The sequence below is a fragment of the Danio aesculapii genome, chromosome 2 (assembly GCF_903798145.1).
Source record: "Danio aesculapii chromosome 2, fDanAes4.1, whole genome shotgun sequence".
NCBI classification, from domain to species: domain Eukaryota; kingdom Metazoa; phylum Chordata; class Actinopteri; order Cypriniformes; family Danionidae; genus Danio; species Danio aesculapii.
Genome location: NC_079436.1, coordinates 54,032,104 through 54,052,280, shown reverse-complemented (window position 1 = coordinate 54,052,280; position 20,177 = coordinate 54,032,104). Strand labels below are relative to the sequence as shown.

Genomic DNA, 20,177 nt, shown 5'->3' with positions numbered 1-20,177 from the left:
AACACCACTCCACGTCCAAGTCTGCCAACATACGCGGCGAACTACTAGACAAACTGATAGCAGCGGAAAAGCCGTCACACATTAAGCGGTCAGCTGCTAGTGCTGAAAGGAGCAGAAGCCGGCGGCGGCGTCATACCGCCCCGTATCGTTCGTTTTAATGACGAAATTTAGCCATAAATACCTCTGGCTAGATAATTCGCACTCTTCCGAAATGTATACAGGGGTATGTATCAACAAAGAGCCTGTGTTTCAAATTTGAGGATAGAAACTAATTTTTTAATTCTTTTTAATGTTTTGAAATAAATTCAATGCTCACCAAATAATTATTATATTATATTATATTATATTATTATATTATTATATTATATATATTATATTATATTATATTATTTATATTATATTATATTATATTACATTATATTATATATATTATATTATATTAAATTAAATTATATTATATAATCTTATAGTATATTATATTACATTATATATATTATATTATATTATATTATATTTATTATATCTTATAGTATATTATATTACATTATATTATATTAATTATATCTCTTATTATATCTTATCTTATATTATATTATATTATTAATATATTAATTATATATTTATCTTATAGTATATTATATTATATTAATTATATTATATTATATTATATTATATATTTATTATATCTTATTTATATTATATTATATCTTATATATTATATTATATCTTATATTATATTATATCATATCTTATATTATATCTTATATTATAATATATTACATTATATTATATTATATTATATCTTATATTACATTATCTTATATTACATTATCTTGTTATATTATATTATTTATATTATATTATATTAAATTATATTATATTATATTATATCTTATATTATATTATATTATATTATATAATTATATTATATTATAATATTATATTATATTATATCTTATATTATATTATATTATATTATATTATATTATTTATATTATATTATATTATATTATATTATATTATATATATTTATATTATATTATATCTTATATTATAATATTATATTATATCTTATATTATAATATATTATTATATTAAATTATATTATATTATATCTTATATTAAATTACATTATATTATATTATATTATATTATATTATACAAAATTTTTATATATTACATTATATTACATTATATTATATCTTATATTATAATATATTATATAATATTTATATTATATAATATTATATTATATTATATCTTATGATATTACATTATATCTTATGTTATATTATATATATATTATATTATATTATATTATATTATATTATATTATATTATTTATTTTATATTATACATTACATTATATTATATTATTTTTTTATATTACATTATATTACATTACATTATATTATATTATATTATTTATATTATATTATATATATACATTACATTACATTACATTATATTATATCAAATGTAATTAATTCAACAGATCAATGTAAACTATTTTTGTGATTCAAAGCTATTTTTTCAACAAGATTATATGAAGAACAATCAAAACTGCATATGTATGAAGAGAATAAAAAAAGTTCTCACAACTCTAAACAACCTAAAAACTTTGAAACACCAATACAAACAAAAACAAAGCATATTTCTCACTGTCTCTTCAGTTGCTCCATGGATTTCTTCTCCTCCTCCAGACGAGCTCTCACAGCCTTTACAATACTGGCCTGAAACAACTCAGCTCCTCTGATGGACACAAACACAAACAAACAACACTCTTTACTTTATTCGGTACTACATGACATGAATGGGAGCAGGCAGGTAGGTAGAACAGATTTTAGAACCTTGTTGCCGACTCTGCTCTGATTGGTCATATTACAGTACTCTGCTCTGATTGGTCAGATTACAGTACTCTGCTCTGATTGGTCATATGATCATACTCTGCTTTGATTAGTCAGATGATCATCATACTCTGCTATGATTCCTCAGATGACCATACTCTGCTCTGATTGATCATATGATCATCCTCTGCTCTTATTGGTAAGATAGCCACAGTCTACTGTGATTGGTCAAACTATATTCATCCAAGTACAATTGTTAATTATATGTTGCCTTGCCTACTCTGCTCTTATTGGTCAAAAGACAGACTTTGCTGTGATTGGCCAGATGACCACACTCTGTTGTGATTGGTCAAACCATAGTCATACAAATACACTTTTTAATATCATGTCACCTACTGTGCCCTGATAGGTCAGTCAACCAAACTGCTGTGATTGGTCGAACCACATTCATCCAAGTACATATTTTAATGCCATGTTGCCTACTCTGCTGTGATTGGCCAGATGACCACACTCTGTTTTGATTGGTCAATCCACAGTCATCGAAGTACGAATGTTAATGTCATGTTGCCTACTCTGATCTGATTGGTCATTTGACCATACTCTGCTGTGATTGGTCAAACCACAGTTCTCCAAGTAGACATTTTAATACTATGTTGCCTGCTCTGCTCTAATTGGTCAGATAGCCACACTCTGCTGTGATTGGCCAAACCACATTCATCCAAGTATAAATGTTAATGTCATATTACCTTGCCTACTCTGCTCTGATTGGTCAGATGACAAACTCTGCTGTGACTGGCCAGATGACCACACTTTGTTTTGATTGGTCACACATTTATATATATATACACATATATTTATTTATATATTATATATATATATATATATATATATAATATATATATATATATATATATATATATATATATATATATATTTATATATATTTATATTATATATATATTTACATATATATATTTGCTCATGTATATAAAAGATGTTGTACCGGGATGCAAGAATCTGTCCGGCTCGAATGTCAGCGATCACATGCAAGAAATAGTAGCTCATGAAGACTCGTCTCTGCAGGAGGAGGAAGGTGAAGCAGATGCTGTCCCAGATGATCCCGGCCTCGTCTTTCGGCAACTCACAGGCAACTCCAGGCAGATCTGAACACACACAGACACACAGACGCACGCAGGCACGCACGCACGCACGCACGCACGCACGCACACACACACACACACACACACACACACACACACACACACACACACACACACACACACACACACACACAAAGGTATTATAAATTCAGCATAGGTATATGCCCATACAGAATCTGTATGTACAGAAATCTGCTGATTTTTTAGCCCATTATTAAGTGTATTTACACTGCAAAAAAATCTGTTAATTATCAATTTTCTATTTATTTACAGTTGTTGAATTGCATTATGGGTAGGACCACACGGAATCTGCGCGTGCAGAATTCCGCAGATTTTCCACAGATTTCCGCAGATTTTCAGCTCATCATTAATTCTGTTTATTTACTTGTGTAAACTTGTGTAAATATATTTTTATTCAGTTTTTAAATTAATTTCAGTATTATTATTGACTAATATGAAAATGTTCACCTGATTTATGTACAATGCAGTTTGTACAGTAATATTTTCTGTCTTTTAGTAGAGATATTATTTGAGAGACTTGCTTTGTTTACCAAATAAAGTGAATCTAACTGGATTTGCATTTTAAACATTAAATAAAGTTAAGAGCTATTATTTTTTATTTCACATATTAAGGTTTTAGTTATGATACTCCCAAAATAATTCTGCAGAAATCCACAGATTTTTACCAAAATTCTTAGCAGAAAGAGCAAAAAACGTCCGCAGATTCCGTCTGGCCCTAATAATGGGATGTTGATCACTGCTCTGTCGACTTTGGATGTTTGAAAATTCAACTCTACAGTTTGACAAAGTACCTTTTTATTCACAGTTTAGTAGTTTGAAATAAGTATAAGAAATAATATAGAGAGAAATAAGTCTGTAAAATAACAGAAAATGTGCTGGCAGTTTATTACAAGGTGTTTGTAGCGTAATATACAATATCAACCCAGACAATATATCACTTTAAACTATTAAAAACATCAATAAATGTCACTTTTTCTAAATTTATCAAGGTTAGAAGTTGTTGGAAGAAAGATCAAGCTCCCATAATGCAGTTCAAAAGCCTAAACAAAAGGGGGGAAATAAAAAATAAAACATGAATCACTAAACTGCTAATATCCGGATATTTTTAAAGTGTACTTACACAAGTAAATAAACTTATATAAAGTAAATACATAATTGTTCAGTTTCTATATTAATTTTATTATTATTATTGACTAATTTGCACATTTATATGAATTATGTTTAATACAGTTTGTAAAGTAATAGTTACTGTCTTTTAGTAGATGTATTAGGAGACACTTTGTTTACCAAACATTCATTCATTCATTCCTTCATTCATTCATTCATTTTCTTTCGGCTTAGTCCCTTATTTATCAAAGGTTGCCACAGTGGAATGAACCGCCAACTATTCCAGCATATGTTTTACAAAGCGTACAGCATATGTTTTACCCTTTCAGTCGCAACCCAATTCTGGGAGACACCCATACACTATTGCATTCACATGCACTCTCTCATACAATACGGCCCATTTAGTTTATTCAATTCACCTATAGCGAATGTGTTTGGACTGTGAAACCGGAGCACCCAGAGGAAACCCACGCTAACACAGGGGAGAACATGCAAACTCCACACAGAAATGCCAACTGACACCAACCAGTGACCTAATAAGCGAGTGGATCTAAATGCATTTGAAAGGCACGTTGTTGAAATTGACGACAAACCAGAATGTTGGCAACAGCATCCCTCAGAAAAAAAGAACAAAAAACTTTTATTGTCCTTTACCTGTTTTGGGTTGGTAGTCTTTAATGGTGCAGGCGAGACTGAGCAGCTGAATTAACCAGCAGTTATTCTTCACCAAAGAGTTGATGTAGCCGCATGCCAAATCTGTCAACAAATAAAGAAATTCCACATACATTTGAAAAGAATCGTGCACACTTCATTACCTCATCTATTAACATCGTGATTCACTCATTTATGTTTATGCATTCAAACAGTAAGTCATAACTAGGGCCAGACGGAAGCTGCGGACATTTTTTGCTATTTCTGCACAGAATTTTGTTAAAAATCTGCGGATTTCTGCAGAATGATTTTAGGAGTATCATAACTAAAACCTTAATATGTAAAATAAAGTCATATCTTTTTAACTTGTATTTAATGTTTCAATGCAAATCCAATTAGATCCAATTTATTTGGTAAACAAAGCAAGTCTCTCATATAATATCTCTACTAAAAGACAGAAAATATGACTTTACACACTGTATTGTAAAAAAAATCAGATGTACATTTTCATATTAGTCAATAATATTACAGAAATTCATTTAAAAACTAAATAAATATAGATTTACACACATTTACACAAGTAAATAAACAGAATCAATGATGGGCTAAAAATCTGAGAAATTCTGAGAAATTCTGTGCGCGCAGATTCCGTGTGGGCCTACTCATAACTAATGTAGGAACTCAGCCATATTCTAAGCGGAGTTAAAACCAGCAGTCATGAAAGCCTCATTGCGCTCCCTTCGTCTCCTTCTTATTAAGTATCGCCCAGAGCTTGATTCCAATACACACTCTCCTTCAACTTGACTCAGATTCTCTGCTTGGTGGTTTTCTCAGGTTGCAATGCTAATAACTTAGCAAGTGCAAGACGTTTGGGACTCTTTGTTGTTCATCCTCATTCACCCAGTCCAGAACTGTGTGTTAGCTTAATAAATTTGTTTCATTTTAAGATCCTTGTCGGAGCTGTATGTGTTTCTAAGTTACTGCCTCAGCTATATGGTCTTGCTACCTTGCTTGTATAAATACTGAAATCCTGTTTTATATTATAATTGTTGGCCACGTAATAATATAACATAGATTTACTAAAGCTAAAATCATGCTGCTTACTTCTAATAGGGTGGACCAATAGATGACGTAAGTGTACGTGTTAACCCATTTCTGACTGTGAGTCAGTCATTTGAATCTTCTGATTCGAATCCCCGAGAATTAATTAGAATTAATTAGAATTTATGAGCTAATTCTTAGAGTACCGGACATATTAGATCAGGGGTCACCAAACTTGTTCCTGGAGGGCCGTTGTCCTGCAGATTTTAGCTCCAACCCTAATCAAACACACCTGAATGAGCTAATCAAGGTCTTACTAGGTATACTTGAAACACCCAGCCAGGTGTGTTGAGGCAAGTTGGAGCTAAACCTGCAGGGACACCGGCCCTCCAGGACTGAGATTGGTGAACCCTGTATTAGATGGTCCAGGCACTACACTAATTTATTTTTGGCAGTTTACGTCATTCATCTTTTCTATTTCATTGAACAAAATTAGCCTCTTAATGTGTTTATTATTTCCAGAAATGTAGCGAATTTAATAAATATAGCAAAATTTATCTACTATAAGCATGGGTCCTTGGCCCAAAACCGTCACACACGTTGGAAACCTTCTGTCACGATCACCAGTGATCTAGCCTATGCAGATCGCTGGAAAACTACACATCTGCCACCAGATGAACTACAACTACCATAATGCTTTGCGCCAATCAACACCTGCTACAGCTGACAATAATCCAGCACTCACACACATACTCAGCTGAAACACATAATCAATGATTTCCTGGACTATAAAGACACCTCTCTTTTTCACGAACACTGCTAAGTCTTGTTAATCTGCAACTTTACGAAGCGTTTCCTTGTCTTGCCTTTTCCGTGTTTTGATCCTGGCCTTGTTTTACTGTTGATATTGATTCTATGCCACCTGCACTGACCATTTGACTGTAACTTTGACTATGCTTCTGCATTATCCCTATGATGCTGTTTGTACCTGTTTGACCATTGCCTGTCTGACCATTCTCTGCTTAATAAACTCCATGTGGATCCTCAACTCCGTTGTCCAGCATCCCTCAGTTACACCAACACATACATTTAGATCCCAGACCTGGCCCAATCCCTGTTAATATAATGTATGGTTTTATGTTGGCCAGGTCTAGCACAGACACTATCAGACAAATCTGGCTGACATCCGGCTTGGTCCTCAGGCCAAAGCTGGTGCAGAAACTATCAGGACCTATTTACACTGCAGATCTTGATGGTCAATTCCCATTTTGTGACTGTATCCAATTTATTTGATGACCCACTTACATCATCTTTTAAAAGTCTAATGAAATAAAGAATAATGTCTAATTATAACGAACAATGTTTATTTAGAATAATGTTATGAATTTTTATAAATAAAATAAAATAAAATAAAAAAATTTTTTGGTGAGGAGCAAAAATAAATAAAACAGATTTGCACTGTAGTGGAAAAAATAAACACTGCAAAACCTTAACAGTAATAAAATAAAATAAAAATAAAAAATAAAATAAAATAATAAAATAAAATAAAATAAAATAAAAAAATAAAATAAATAAAAATAAAATAAAATAAAATAAAATAAAAAGAAAACATTTTTGGTGAGGAGCAAAAATAAATAAAAACAATTTGCACTGTAGTGGAAAAAATAAAACACTGCAAAACCTTAACAGTAATAAAAAAGCATAAAAGAAAAGAAATGAAAAGAAAAGAAAAACAAAACAACAAAACAAAACCAAAACAAAACAAAACAAAAAAATAAAAAAAATAAAATAAAATAAATAAAATAAAAAAATAAAATAAAATAAAATAAAATAAAATAAAACATTTTGGTGAGGAGCAAAAATAATAAACAGATTTGCACTGTAGTGGAAAAAATAAAACACTGCAAACCTTAACGGTAATAAAATACAGCAGAAAATAAATAAAATAAAATAAAATAAAATAAAATAAAATAAAATAAAATAAAATAAATAAATAAAATAAAAAAAATAAAATAAATAAATAAAATAAAAAATAAAAATAAAAACAAAACATACAAACAAAACAACATTTTTGGTGAGGAGCAAAAATAAATAAAAACAGATTTGCACTGTAGTGGAAAAAATAAAACACTGCAAACCTTAACAGTAATAAAATAAAGCATAAATTAAAATAAATAAAATCTGACAGGGATTCCCTTGTATTTAATGTTTGAAACCCAAAATCATATGCATTTGACTAAAGCATCAGCTCAAACTCACTGCAAAGACGTTCTTCATGGTGATGACGAAAACGTTGTAGGCGATGAGAAAGTCCCAGTAACGGAGGATCTCTTTGATTGGCTTGAGTAAGAGTTGGCCACCGAACAGCAGGAAGTAAAAACAGGCAACCAGGTATCCCATGCAGAAGATGCTGATCCGCGTGGTGCCCGTAATGAAGATGATGGTCAGGACGAACCAGAACAGGTAACTGAACATGATCACCTTCAGCATGTCCAGGTACGACCTGAAACAGAGAGCGTCACTTTCAGATGATATTTTTCTGATTATTGTACGAGATTGTATAGAACTGATTATGACAATTCAAAGGTGGACGAATAAACTATGGAGTTAGATTTGGTTCTTTATTATTAAATTAAAAAAATAATCATTTAGGGAAAAATGACGTACATAGTAATTAAAAAACAAATGATTCCAATTAAAAAAAATAGTTTAATTAAAAAAATATATGTAAATGGTATTAAAATGTTTTGCATTGCAAGAAATAATCTATTGTCCTATATGCAGTTACCAAAATTTTCATTGCACACTCATTCGTTTGCTCTCTGTTGTGCTGTTATTTATTGCACATCTAGAATCTTTGCTTGTGAGTTGAAGCTGAGTTAATTTGTGTCTTTATTCAAACAAACATACATAGTTTTAGACCAAAATTAGGTACATTTTAATAAAAAGTAAATAAAAACAACAAAATTTTTCATGTCATGATGATAAACAAACAAACAAACAAACAAAATAAACTATTGCGATTTTATGCAGTTACCACCACATTTTTTATTGTGTGTTCATGCATTTTGCTTTCATTTTGCATTCATTTTAAATCAGACATCCTTACAGGCATGTTAATGAATTAATAATACACAAAACATTTACATTAAAATCAAATTACAAAACAAAATGAATTTAATATTAATGAAAATCATTTTAGAAGTATTTTACATGAGATGTTAAAACTGATTATGCCTTATTTACTACATAATATTCTAATAAACAACAAAACAAAATAACAAAACAAAAATAAATTAACAAAACAACAAAACAAAAATAAACAAAAAAACAAAACAAACAAAACAAAACAACAAAACAAAATAAACAAAACAAAATAAACAAAACAAAAACAAACAAAAATAAACAAAAAACAAAACAAAACAACATTTTGCATTCATTTAACATTAGACATCCTCACAGGCATGTTAATGAATTAATAATACATAAACAATTGACATTAAAATGAAATTAAATAACAAAATGAATTAAAATAATGAAAATAAGTTTAGATTCATTTGACATGAGATGTTGCAACTGATTATGCTTTATTTACTGTATACACAAACAAAACAAAAAATAAATCAAAACAAAAATAAACAAAACAAAACAAAAATAAACGAAACAAAAATAAACGAAACAAAATAAACGAAACAAAAATAAACAAAAATAAACAAAACAAAAATAAACAAAACAAAAATAAACAAAACAAAACAAAATAAACAAAAAAAGAAACAAAACAAAAATAAACAAAACAAAAATAAACAAACAAAATAAACAAAACAAAACAAAAATAAACAAAAATAAACAAAACAAACAAAAATGAAACAAAACAAAATGAAACAAAACAAAAAAACAACAAAAATAAACAAATCAAAACAAAATAAACAAAACAAAAATAAATGAAACAAAACAAAATAAACAATATAAAAAATAAAACAAATAAAACACTGCCAAAACAGGAAAATAAATGCATGAAAAGAAAATTAATATAATAAAAAAGAATGAGAATTTTTTTTAATAAATATACTGGTGAAGATCAAAAATAAATAATAAACAAAAATAAAATGAAATGTTATTTTGGTGAAGGCGACAAAAATGATCAAATAAAAAAAAACACTGGCAAAAACGGAAGAGAAATGCATGTAAAGAACAAACTGAGGCTTTCATTTTAATTAAATAAATGAGATGTCAACCGGTGATGCTTCATTTCCTATATGATCTGGACATCCTGACAGGCATAATGCTAATGAGCCGATCGATTCCCTGAAGCGATTCCTTCACATGTGCGCCACTCATTTTCTGCAACACTAAAAGCCGGCACATGCATTGCTCTGCACTTTCCACCTGCCACTCCAAAAGCTTAAAAAAACCCATCGTCCTGCATCCAGCGGCTGCTTGCAGACACTGACCCACGTGTTTAGCCACAGGCCTGTATGCTAAGAGCTCTGATGAAAAGCTGAGATGTTGTGATATGGACCTGCATTGATGGACCACAACAACAAGATGCTTCCTCCGCTAAAATCAATCACCTTGTAGAGGAGAGAATAAAGATCAGTCCATATTAAAAGCTACTTATTGGGTTAGAGCTCAGACAGAGAGAGATGGTGTGATGGGACGGTATGGATTTTCCCTTTCCTGCAATATGATCCATGGAAATTCTTGGAAAGTGAGCTGGGAGAGTGAGAGACCGGTGAAAAAACTTAGATAAATGCTAGATAACGGCTACAAAACAATCACAAATGGGTCTTAAGGCGGGCTCACACTGCGATTTTTTTATAATCTTGAACAACTGTAGCATGTAGACTGCACAAACATGGCTCCCATGTCACACTGTAAGATCTCAGCTGTCATAATGTCAGACTGAATGACAATGAAGACGCGCCAAACACGAAAGAAAACACCCCCGGAGTTTGACGTCATCCAAACGTGACACTTTCACTATCCTACGTTCTGAAACGATTCCTCACAGTAAACGTAAACATTCTGAAGCAGCAATTTTGCACGCGGCGTGTCTCAATAATAAAACCAAAATGTTTTGACATTTCCCGCGGTTGTTTAAATTGTAGCATAGATTGCGCCATCAGATTCTGCGCTCCTATAGACCAATTACCATGTTTGTAAACATTCGGGATGTGCGCGCAGGAGGTGGCAGAAAGAAACCGGGAGCGCTAGCATTTACAGCGAGGGAATGACATCAGATGCGTACAGAGTTTGTTGTTGTCTTAGAAATAAGATTACACATTATATATATTATTTACATAATGCTTTCAGCATATTATAACAGCTCTATATATCAGCCCAGTGATAAGCACAGTGATTCAGCAAAATTAACGTTAAAGTGAGCGGCGCTCATCTGACAGGTCCATTTGCGATAGCACGCTGCCAATGAATATTGGATAAGATGAAATGACCAAGCATCCAGCCCCAAATATACAATCTCATTGAAGCTCCAAGTGATTTTACAAGAGAGAAGTTAAACATCTACAAGTCTTTGGATGCCTACAATGTTGTTCTGCGTGGTCATGTACAAGAAATAATGCTCCAGGATGACCAGATTCAACACTATGTAGAGCTAAAAACTGAGGTTCTGCTTAGCCAAAGACAAGGAAAGAAGACGGAGTTAACGTTATACAAGGCCTGGGTAATTAATCACTAACAAGCAATACGACAGCATTCTGACAGAGAAATACACCTGCGGCAGGGTATGTGAACTTACACATAGAGGTAAAGCTGGTTTTATATTAACACATTCAGACTTTCTCCTTAATAATATAATTTTATAAAAGTATTATTTGCAAACTCTAAATAGCGAAATCATATTAGCAGCCAATAACTATCAAAGTACAACACTGTTCACAGTCAAATAAACAGTGTTAATGTTGTTTTCGAATCACACTTGCAGGTTATTTCAGACCGAATATTCAAAGTGCCGTGGTAAACAATATAGGGAGTGTGTCACAAGTTGTCACTGAATGAATGTGTGAATATAAAACCAGCTTTACCTTAATAACTTACACTTTCACGTTTCATTCAGTGTCCGCAGTTTAATTCACCATATTAATTGTTTTTGCTGGAATCATTTCTGCAATCAAAAACGAGTAATGTGTATGATTAAGCATAGCGTGAGCTGACCTGATATGACATGAGAACTGCAGAGGCCAGCATTTATAATTAGGTCGTCACTTCATTCAGCTCCCTTTTAGCCAAAGACGTCTGCAGTTAGCCTTAAAGCAGTGTGGTGTATGGTAAAAGTTAAGTTTTTGGCATTCTACCACCCAACACGACAGCTTTACTATTGCAACCAGTGTTTTTTTTGCAACCGGGGACCCGTGTGACGTAGGTTGGTAATTGGTCTATTGGTTCTTGGATTGAGTCTCATCGCAGCTGTTGTCACCCAGAGGAAACCCACGCGAACGCAGGGAGAACATGCAAACTCCACACAGAAACGCCAACTGACCCAGCCGAGGCTCGAACCAGCGACTTTCTTGCTGTGAGGCGACAGCACTACTTACTGCGCCACTGCGTCACTCCATAGCAAAACTTATGTGTTTTAAAACTAAAACATATTAGTGTAAAGGAGGCCTGAATGGCTGTATTTAAATTTCTGTCGTGTTTCATGGTGCAAACAGCTGAATTGCTTATAATTGTAAATCTCATCATGTAGCGTGTTGTTGGGACGGGGGTTACATGTAACTGTCCACCGAAGGTTGCATTTCGATTGCGGTCGCATGCTTTGAGAGCCTTCATGACTGAATGAATAAAATACACAGTTTTCCAGCAAGTCAACCCGGGTGCTGAATATAATTGGCTAAACTGGCAGTGAGCGGGTCAAAAGAACCAAAACAAAGACAGACGTTCTGGCACGGAAACAGAATATCTGACTTCAGCATTGAATTTCCAGATAAACAAGAATTTTCACAAGCATGTTTCTTAAATATCTGCAAACATATTATGCATTTTTATGCTTTAGAAGAGTCAAAACTTACATAGGGGAGCGCGGGGCACAAAGTAACACGGGTAAAATGTAACAGAGTTTTAAGGTATTTGCTCAGGGTTAACCATGGCATGCTTCAGGGATTTTTCACCACAGTGTCGGCAGACGTCTTCCTGCCAATTATTGAAAAACTTCGGCGAAATTTGGATGAGAAACATAGAAGAAACAATTTTAGCAGCATAAAAGTATTTTTTATTATAGCCGATATTCTTTTATTAAAAAAAAACTGTGAGAGTATGAATGTAAAATCTTATATTGCTGTGATTACCGCCGGATAAAAGATAAAAAAGACACAGTCACTGCCAGCCAGTTTTAAGAGGAAACACGACACAGCGGGGTGAGTTGTAAAAGGGTGTTGCAATTAAGCCACACACTGTTGGACACCAATTAAACTAACAAAAAATAATTGTTGAATTTGAGTTTAATGTTGACAACTTTTGAAATAAAATGATTTTTACATAATTTATTTTTTTAAAAGACAAATTTTTTTTTTATGGCTAAAATGCAAATAAATGCATTGTATATAATGTATAATAACGCAAATAAATGCATTGTATAATAATGGATATAACACAAATAAATGCATTGTATAATATGGATAAACACAAATAAATGCATTGTATAATAATGGATAATAACACAAATAAATGCATTGTATAATAATGGATAATAACACAAATAAATGCATTGTATAATAATGGATAATAACAAAATAATGCATTGTATAATAATGGATAATAACACAAATAATGCATTGTAAATAAGTATAATAACGCAAATAATGCATTGTAAATAATGTATAATAACGCAAATAAATGCATTGTATAATAATGGATAATAACACAAATAAATGCATTGTATAATAATGTATAATAACGCAAATAAATGCATTGTATAATAATGGATAATAACGCAAATAAATGCATTATATAATAATGGATAATAATGCAAATAAATGCATTATATAATAATGGATAATAATGCAAATAAATGCATTGTATAATAATGTAATAACGCAAATAAATGCATTGTATAATATGGATAATAACGCAAATAAATGCATTGTATAATAATGGATAATAACGCAAATAATGCATTGTATAATAATGGATAATAACGCAAATAAATGCATTGTATAATAATGTATAATAACGCAAAAAATGCATTGTATAATAAGTATAATAACGCAAATAAATGCATTGTATAATAATGGATAATAACGCAAATAATGCATCGTATAATAATGGATAATAATGCAAATAAATGCATTGTATAATAATGGATAATAATGCAAATAAATGCATTAATAATGTATAATAACGCAAATAATGCATTGTATAATAATGGAATATGCAAATAAATGCATCATATAATAATGGATAATATGCAAATAAATGCATCATAATAATGTATAATAACGCAAATAAATGCATTGTATAATAATGGATAATAACGCAAATAAATGCATTGTATAATAATGGATAATAACGCAAAAAATGCACGTATAATAATGGATAAAACGCAAATAAATGCATTGTATAATAATGGATAATAAGGCAATAAATGCATTGTATAAAATGGATAATAACACAAATAAATGCATTGTATAATAATGGATAATAAGGCAAATAAATGCATTGTATAATAATGGATAATAAGGCAAATAAATGCATTGTATAATAATGGATAATAACACAAATAAATGCATTGTATAATAATGGATATAAGGCAAATAAATGCATTGTATAATAATGGATAATAACGCAAATAAATGCATTGTATAATAATGGATAATAAGGCAAATAAATGCATTGTATAATAATGGATAATAACGCAAATAAATGCATGTATAATAATGGATAATAAGGCAAATAAATGCATTGTATAATAATGGATAATAATGCAAATAAATGCATTGTATAATAATGGATAATAAGGCAAATAAATGCATTGTATAATAATGGATAATAACGCAAATAAATGCATTGTATAATAATGGATAATAAGGCAAATAAATGCATTGTATAATAATGTATAATAACGCAAATAAATGCATTGTATAATAAGGATAATAAGGCAAATAAATGCATTGTATAATAATGTATAATAACGCAAATAAATGCATTGTATAATAATGGATAATAACGCAAATAAATGCATTGTAATAATGGATAATAACGCAAATAAATGCAACGTATAATAATGGATAATAACGCAAATAAATGCATTGTATAAAATGGATAATAAGGCAATTAAATGCATTGTATAATAATGGATAATAACGCAAATAAATGCATTGTATAATAATGGATAATAACGCAAATAAATGCATTGTATAATAATGGATAATAAGGCAAATAAATGCATTGTATAATAATGTATAATAACGCAAATAAATGCATTGTATAATAATGGATAATAACGCAAAAATGCATTGTATAATAATGGATAATAACGCAAATAAATGCATTGTATATAAGGATAATAAGGCAAATAAATGCATTGTATAATAATGGATAATAATGCAAATAAATGCATTGTATAATAATGGATAATAAGGCAAATAAATGCATTGTATAATAATGGATAATAAGGCAAATAAATGCATTGTATAATAATGTATAATAACGCAAATAAATGCATTGTATAATAATGGATAATAAGGCAAATAAATGCATTGTATAATAATGGATAATAACGCAAAATAAATGCATTGTATAATAATGGTAATAATGCAAATAAATGCATTGTATAATAAGGATAATAATGCAAATAAATGCATTGTATAATAATGGATATAACGCAAATAAATGCATTGTATAATAATGTATAATAACGCAAATAAATGCATTGTTAATAATGGATAATAACGCAAATAAATGCATTGTAAATAATGGATAATAACGCAAATAAATGCATTGTATAATAATGGATAATAACGCAAATAAATGCATTGTATAATAATGGATAATAACGCAAATAAATGCATTGTATAATAATGGATAATAAGGCAAATAAATGCATTGTATAATAATGGATAATAACGCAAATAAATGCTTGTATAATAATGGATAATAACGCAAATAAATGCATTGTATAATAATGGATAATAACGCAAATAAATGCATCATAAAATGATAATAACGCAAATAAATGCATTGTATAAATGGTATAATAACGCAAATAAATGCATTGTATAATAATGGATAATAACGCAAATAAATGCATTGTATAATAATGGATAATAACGCAAATAAATGCATTGTATAATAATGGATAATAACGCAAATAAATGCATTGTATAATAATGGATAATAAGGCAAATAAATGCATTGTATAATAATGGATAATAAGGCAAATAATGCATATAATAATGGATAATAAGGCAATAAATGCATTGTATAATAATGGATAATAAGGCAAATAATGCATTGTATAATAATGGTAATAACGCAAATAAATGCATTGTATAATAATGATAATAACGCAAATAAATGCATTGTATATAAGGATAATAACGCAAATAAATGCATTGTATAATAATGGATAATAATGCAAATAAATGCATCATATAATAATGTATAATAACGCAAATAAATGCATTGTATAATAATGGATATAACGCAAATAAATGCATTGTATAATATGGATAATAACGCAAATAAATGCATTGTATAATAATGGATAATAACGCAAATAAATGCATTGTATAATAATGGATAATAACGCAATAAATGCATTGATAATAATGGATATAAGGCAAATAAATGCATTGTATAATAATGGATAATAACGCAAATAATGCATTGTATAATAATGATAATAACGCAAATAAATGCATGTATAATAATGGATAATAAGCAAATAAATGCATGTATAATAATGTATAATAACGCAAATAAATGCATTGTATAATATGGATAATAACGCAAATAAATGCATTGTATAATAATGGATAATAACGCAAATAAATGCATTGTATAATAATGGATAATAAGGCAAATAATGCATTGTATAATAATGGATAATAAGGCAAATAAATGCATTGTATAATAATGTATAATAACGCAAAAATGCATTGTATAATAATGGATAATAACGCAAATAATGCATTGATAATAATGGAATAACGCAAATAAATGCATTGTATAATAATGGATAATAACGCAAATAAAATGCATTGTATAATAATGGATAATAACGCAAATAAATGCATTGTATAATAATGGATAATAAGGCAAATAAATGCATTGTATAATAATGGATAATAACGCAAATAAATGCATTGTATAATGGATAATAACGCAAATAAATGCATTGTATAATAATGGATAATAACGCAAATAAATGCATTGTATAATAAGGATAATAACGCAAATAAATGCATCATATAATAATGTATAATAACGCAAAAAATGCATTGTATAATAATGGAAATAACGCAAATAAATGCATCATATAATAATGTATAATAACGCAAATAATGCATTGTATAATAAGGATAATAACGCAAATAAATGCATGTATAAAATGGATAATAACGCAAATAAATGCATTGTAATAATGGATAAACGCAAATAAATGCATTGTATAATAATGGATAATAACGCAAATAAATGCATTGTAATAATGGATAATAAGGCAAATAAATGCATTGTATAATAATGGATAATAAGGCAAATAAATGCATTGTATAATAATGGATAATAACGCAAATAAATGCATGTATAATAATGTATAATAACGCAAATAAATGCATTGTATAATAATGGATATAACGCAAATAAATGCATTGTATAATAATGGATAATAATGCAAATAATGAATCATATAATAATGTATAATAACGCAAATAAATGCATTGTATAATAATGATAATAACGCAAATAAATGCATTGTATAATAAGGATAATAATGCAAATAAATGCATGTATAATAATGGATAATAAGGCAAATAAATGCATTGTATAATAATGGATATAAGGCAAATAAATGCATCGTATAATAATGATAATAACGGCAAATAAATGCATCGTATAATAATGTATATAACGCAAATAAATGCATTGTATAATAATGGATAATAACGCAAAAAATGCAACGTATAATAATGGATAATAACGCAAAAAAATGCATTGTATAATAATGGATAATAACGCAAATAATGCATTGTATAATAATGGATAATAACGCAAATAAATGCAATTGTAATAATGGATAATAACGCAAATAAATGCATTGTAATAATGGATAATAACGCAATAAATGCATTGTATAATAATGGATAATAAGGCAAAAATAATGCATTGTATAATAATGGATAATAACGCAAATAAATGCATTGTATAATAATGGATAATAACGCAAATAAATGCATTGTATAATAATGGATAATAACGCAAATAAATGCATTGTTTATAATAATGGATAATAACGCAATAAATGCATCATATAATAATGTATAATAACGCAAATAAATGCTTGTAATTAAGGATAATAACGCAAATAAATGCATCATATAATAATGTTAAAACGCAAATAATATGCATTGTATAATAATGGATAATAACGCAAATAAATGCATTGTATAATAATGGATAATAACGCAAAAATGCATTGTATAATAATGGATAATAACGCAAATAAATGCATTGTATATAATGGATAATAATGCAAATAAATGCATCATATAATAATGTATAATAACGCAAATAAATGCATTGTATAATAATGGATAATAACGCAAATAAATGCATTGTATAATAATGGATAAAATGCAAATAATGCATTGTATAATAATGGATAATAAGGCAAATAAATGCATTGTATAATAATGATAATAAGGCAAATAAATGCATCGTAATAATGGAAATAAGGCAAATAAATGCATCGTATAATAATGTATAATAACGCAAATAATGCATTGTATAATAATGGATAATAACGCAAATAAATGCAACGTATAATAATGGATAATAACGCAAAAAAATGCATTGTTAATAAGGATAATAACGCAAAAAATGCATTGTTAATAATGGATAATAACGCAAAAAAGCATTGTATAATAATGGATAATAACGCAAATAAATGCATGTATAATAATGGATAATAACGCAAATAAATGCATTGTATATAATGGATAAATGCAAATAAATGCATCATATAATAATGTATAATAACGCAAATAAATGCATTGTATAATAATGGATAATAACGCAAATAAATGCATTGTATAATAATGGATAATAATGCAAATAAATGCATTGTATAATAATGGATAATAAGGCAAAAAATGCATTGTATAATAATGGATAATAACGCAAATAAATGCATCGTATAATAATGGATAATAAGGCAAAAAACAGTATAAATAATGTATAATAACGCAAATAAATGCATTGTATAATAATGGATAATACGCAAATAAATGCAACGTATAATAATGGATAAAACGCAAAAAAATGCATTGTATAATAATGGATAATAACGCAAATAAATGCATTGTATAATAATGGATAATAACGCAAATAAATGCATTGTATAATAATGGATAATAACGCAAATATGCATTGTATAATAATGGATAATAACGCAAATAAAATGCATTGATAATAATGGATAATAAGGCAATAAATGCATTGTATAATAATGGAATAACGCAAATAAATGCATGTATAATAATGGATAATAACGCAAATAAATGCATTGTATAAAATGGATAATAACGCAAATAAATGCATTGTATAATAATGGATAATAACGCAAATAATGCCATCATATAATAATGTATAATAACAGCAAATAAATGCATGTATAATAATGGATAATAACGCAAATAAATGCATCATATAATAATGTATAATAACGCAAATAAATGCATGTATATAAGGATAATAACGCAAATAAAATGCATTGATAATAATGGATAAACGCAAATAAATGCATTGTAAAAATGGATAATAAGCAAATAAATGCATTGTATAATATGGATAATAACGCAAATAAATGCATTGTATAAAATGGATAATAAGGCAAATAAATGCATTGTATAATAATGGATAATCACGCAAATAAATGCAGTGTATAATAATGTATAATAACGCAAATAAATGCATTGTATAATAATGGATAATATGCAAAAAATGCATCATATAATAATGTATAATAACGCAAATAAATGCATTGTATAATAATGGGATAATAACGCAAAAATGCATTGTATAATAATAGGAATAATGCAAATAAACTGCATTGTATAATAATGGAATAAGGCAAATAATGCATTGTATAATAATGGATAATAACGCAAATAAA

The 20,177-nt window shown here is 28.7% G+C and overlaps 1 protein-coding gene across 1 annotated transcript in view; it reads right to left on the bottom strand.

The window, feature by feature from the left end:
* Positions 1–20,177, bottom strand: part of LOC130238755 (piezo-type mechanosensitive ion channel component 2) — a 224,448-nt gene that overhangs the window by 139,478 nt on the left and 64,793 nt on the right. Inside the window, 4 exon segments of the mRNA XM_056469860.1 lie at positions 1,663–1,752; positions 2,851–3,010; positions 4,790–4,891; positions 8,083–8,330. Of these exon segments, the coding sequence (XP_056325835.1) occupies positions 1,663–1,752; positions 2,851–3,010; positions 4,790–4,891; positions 8,083–8,330 (600 nt within the window).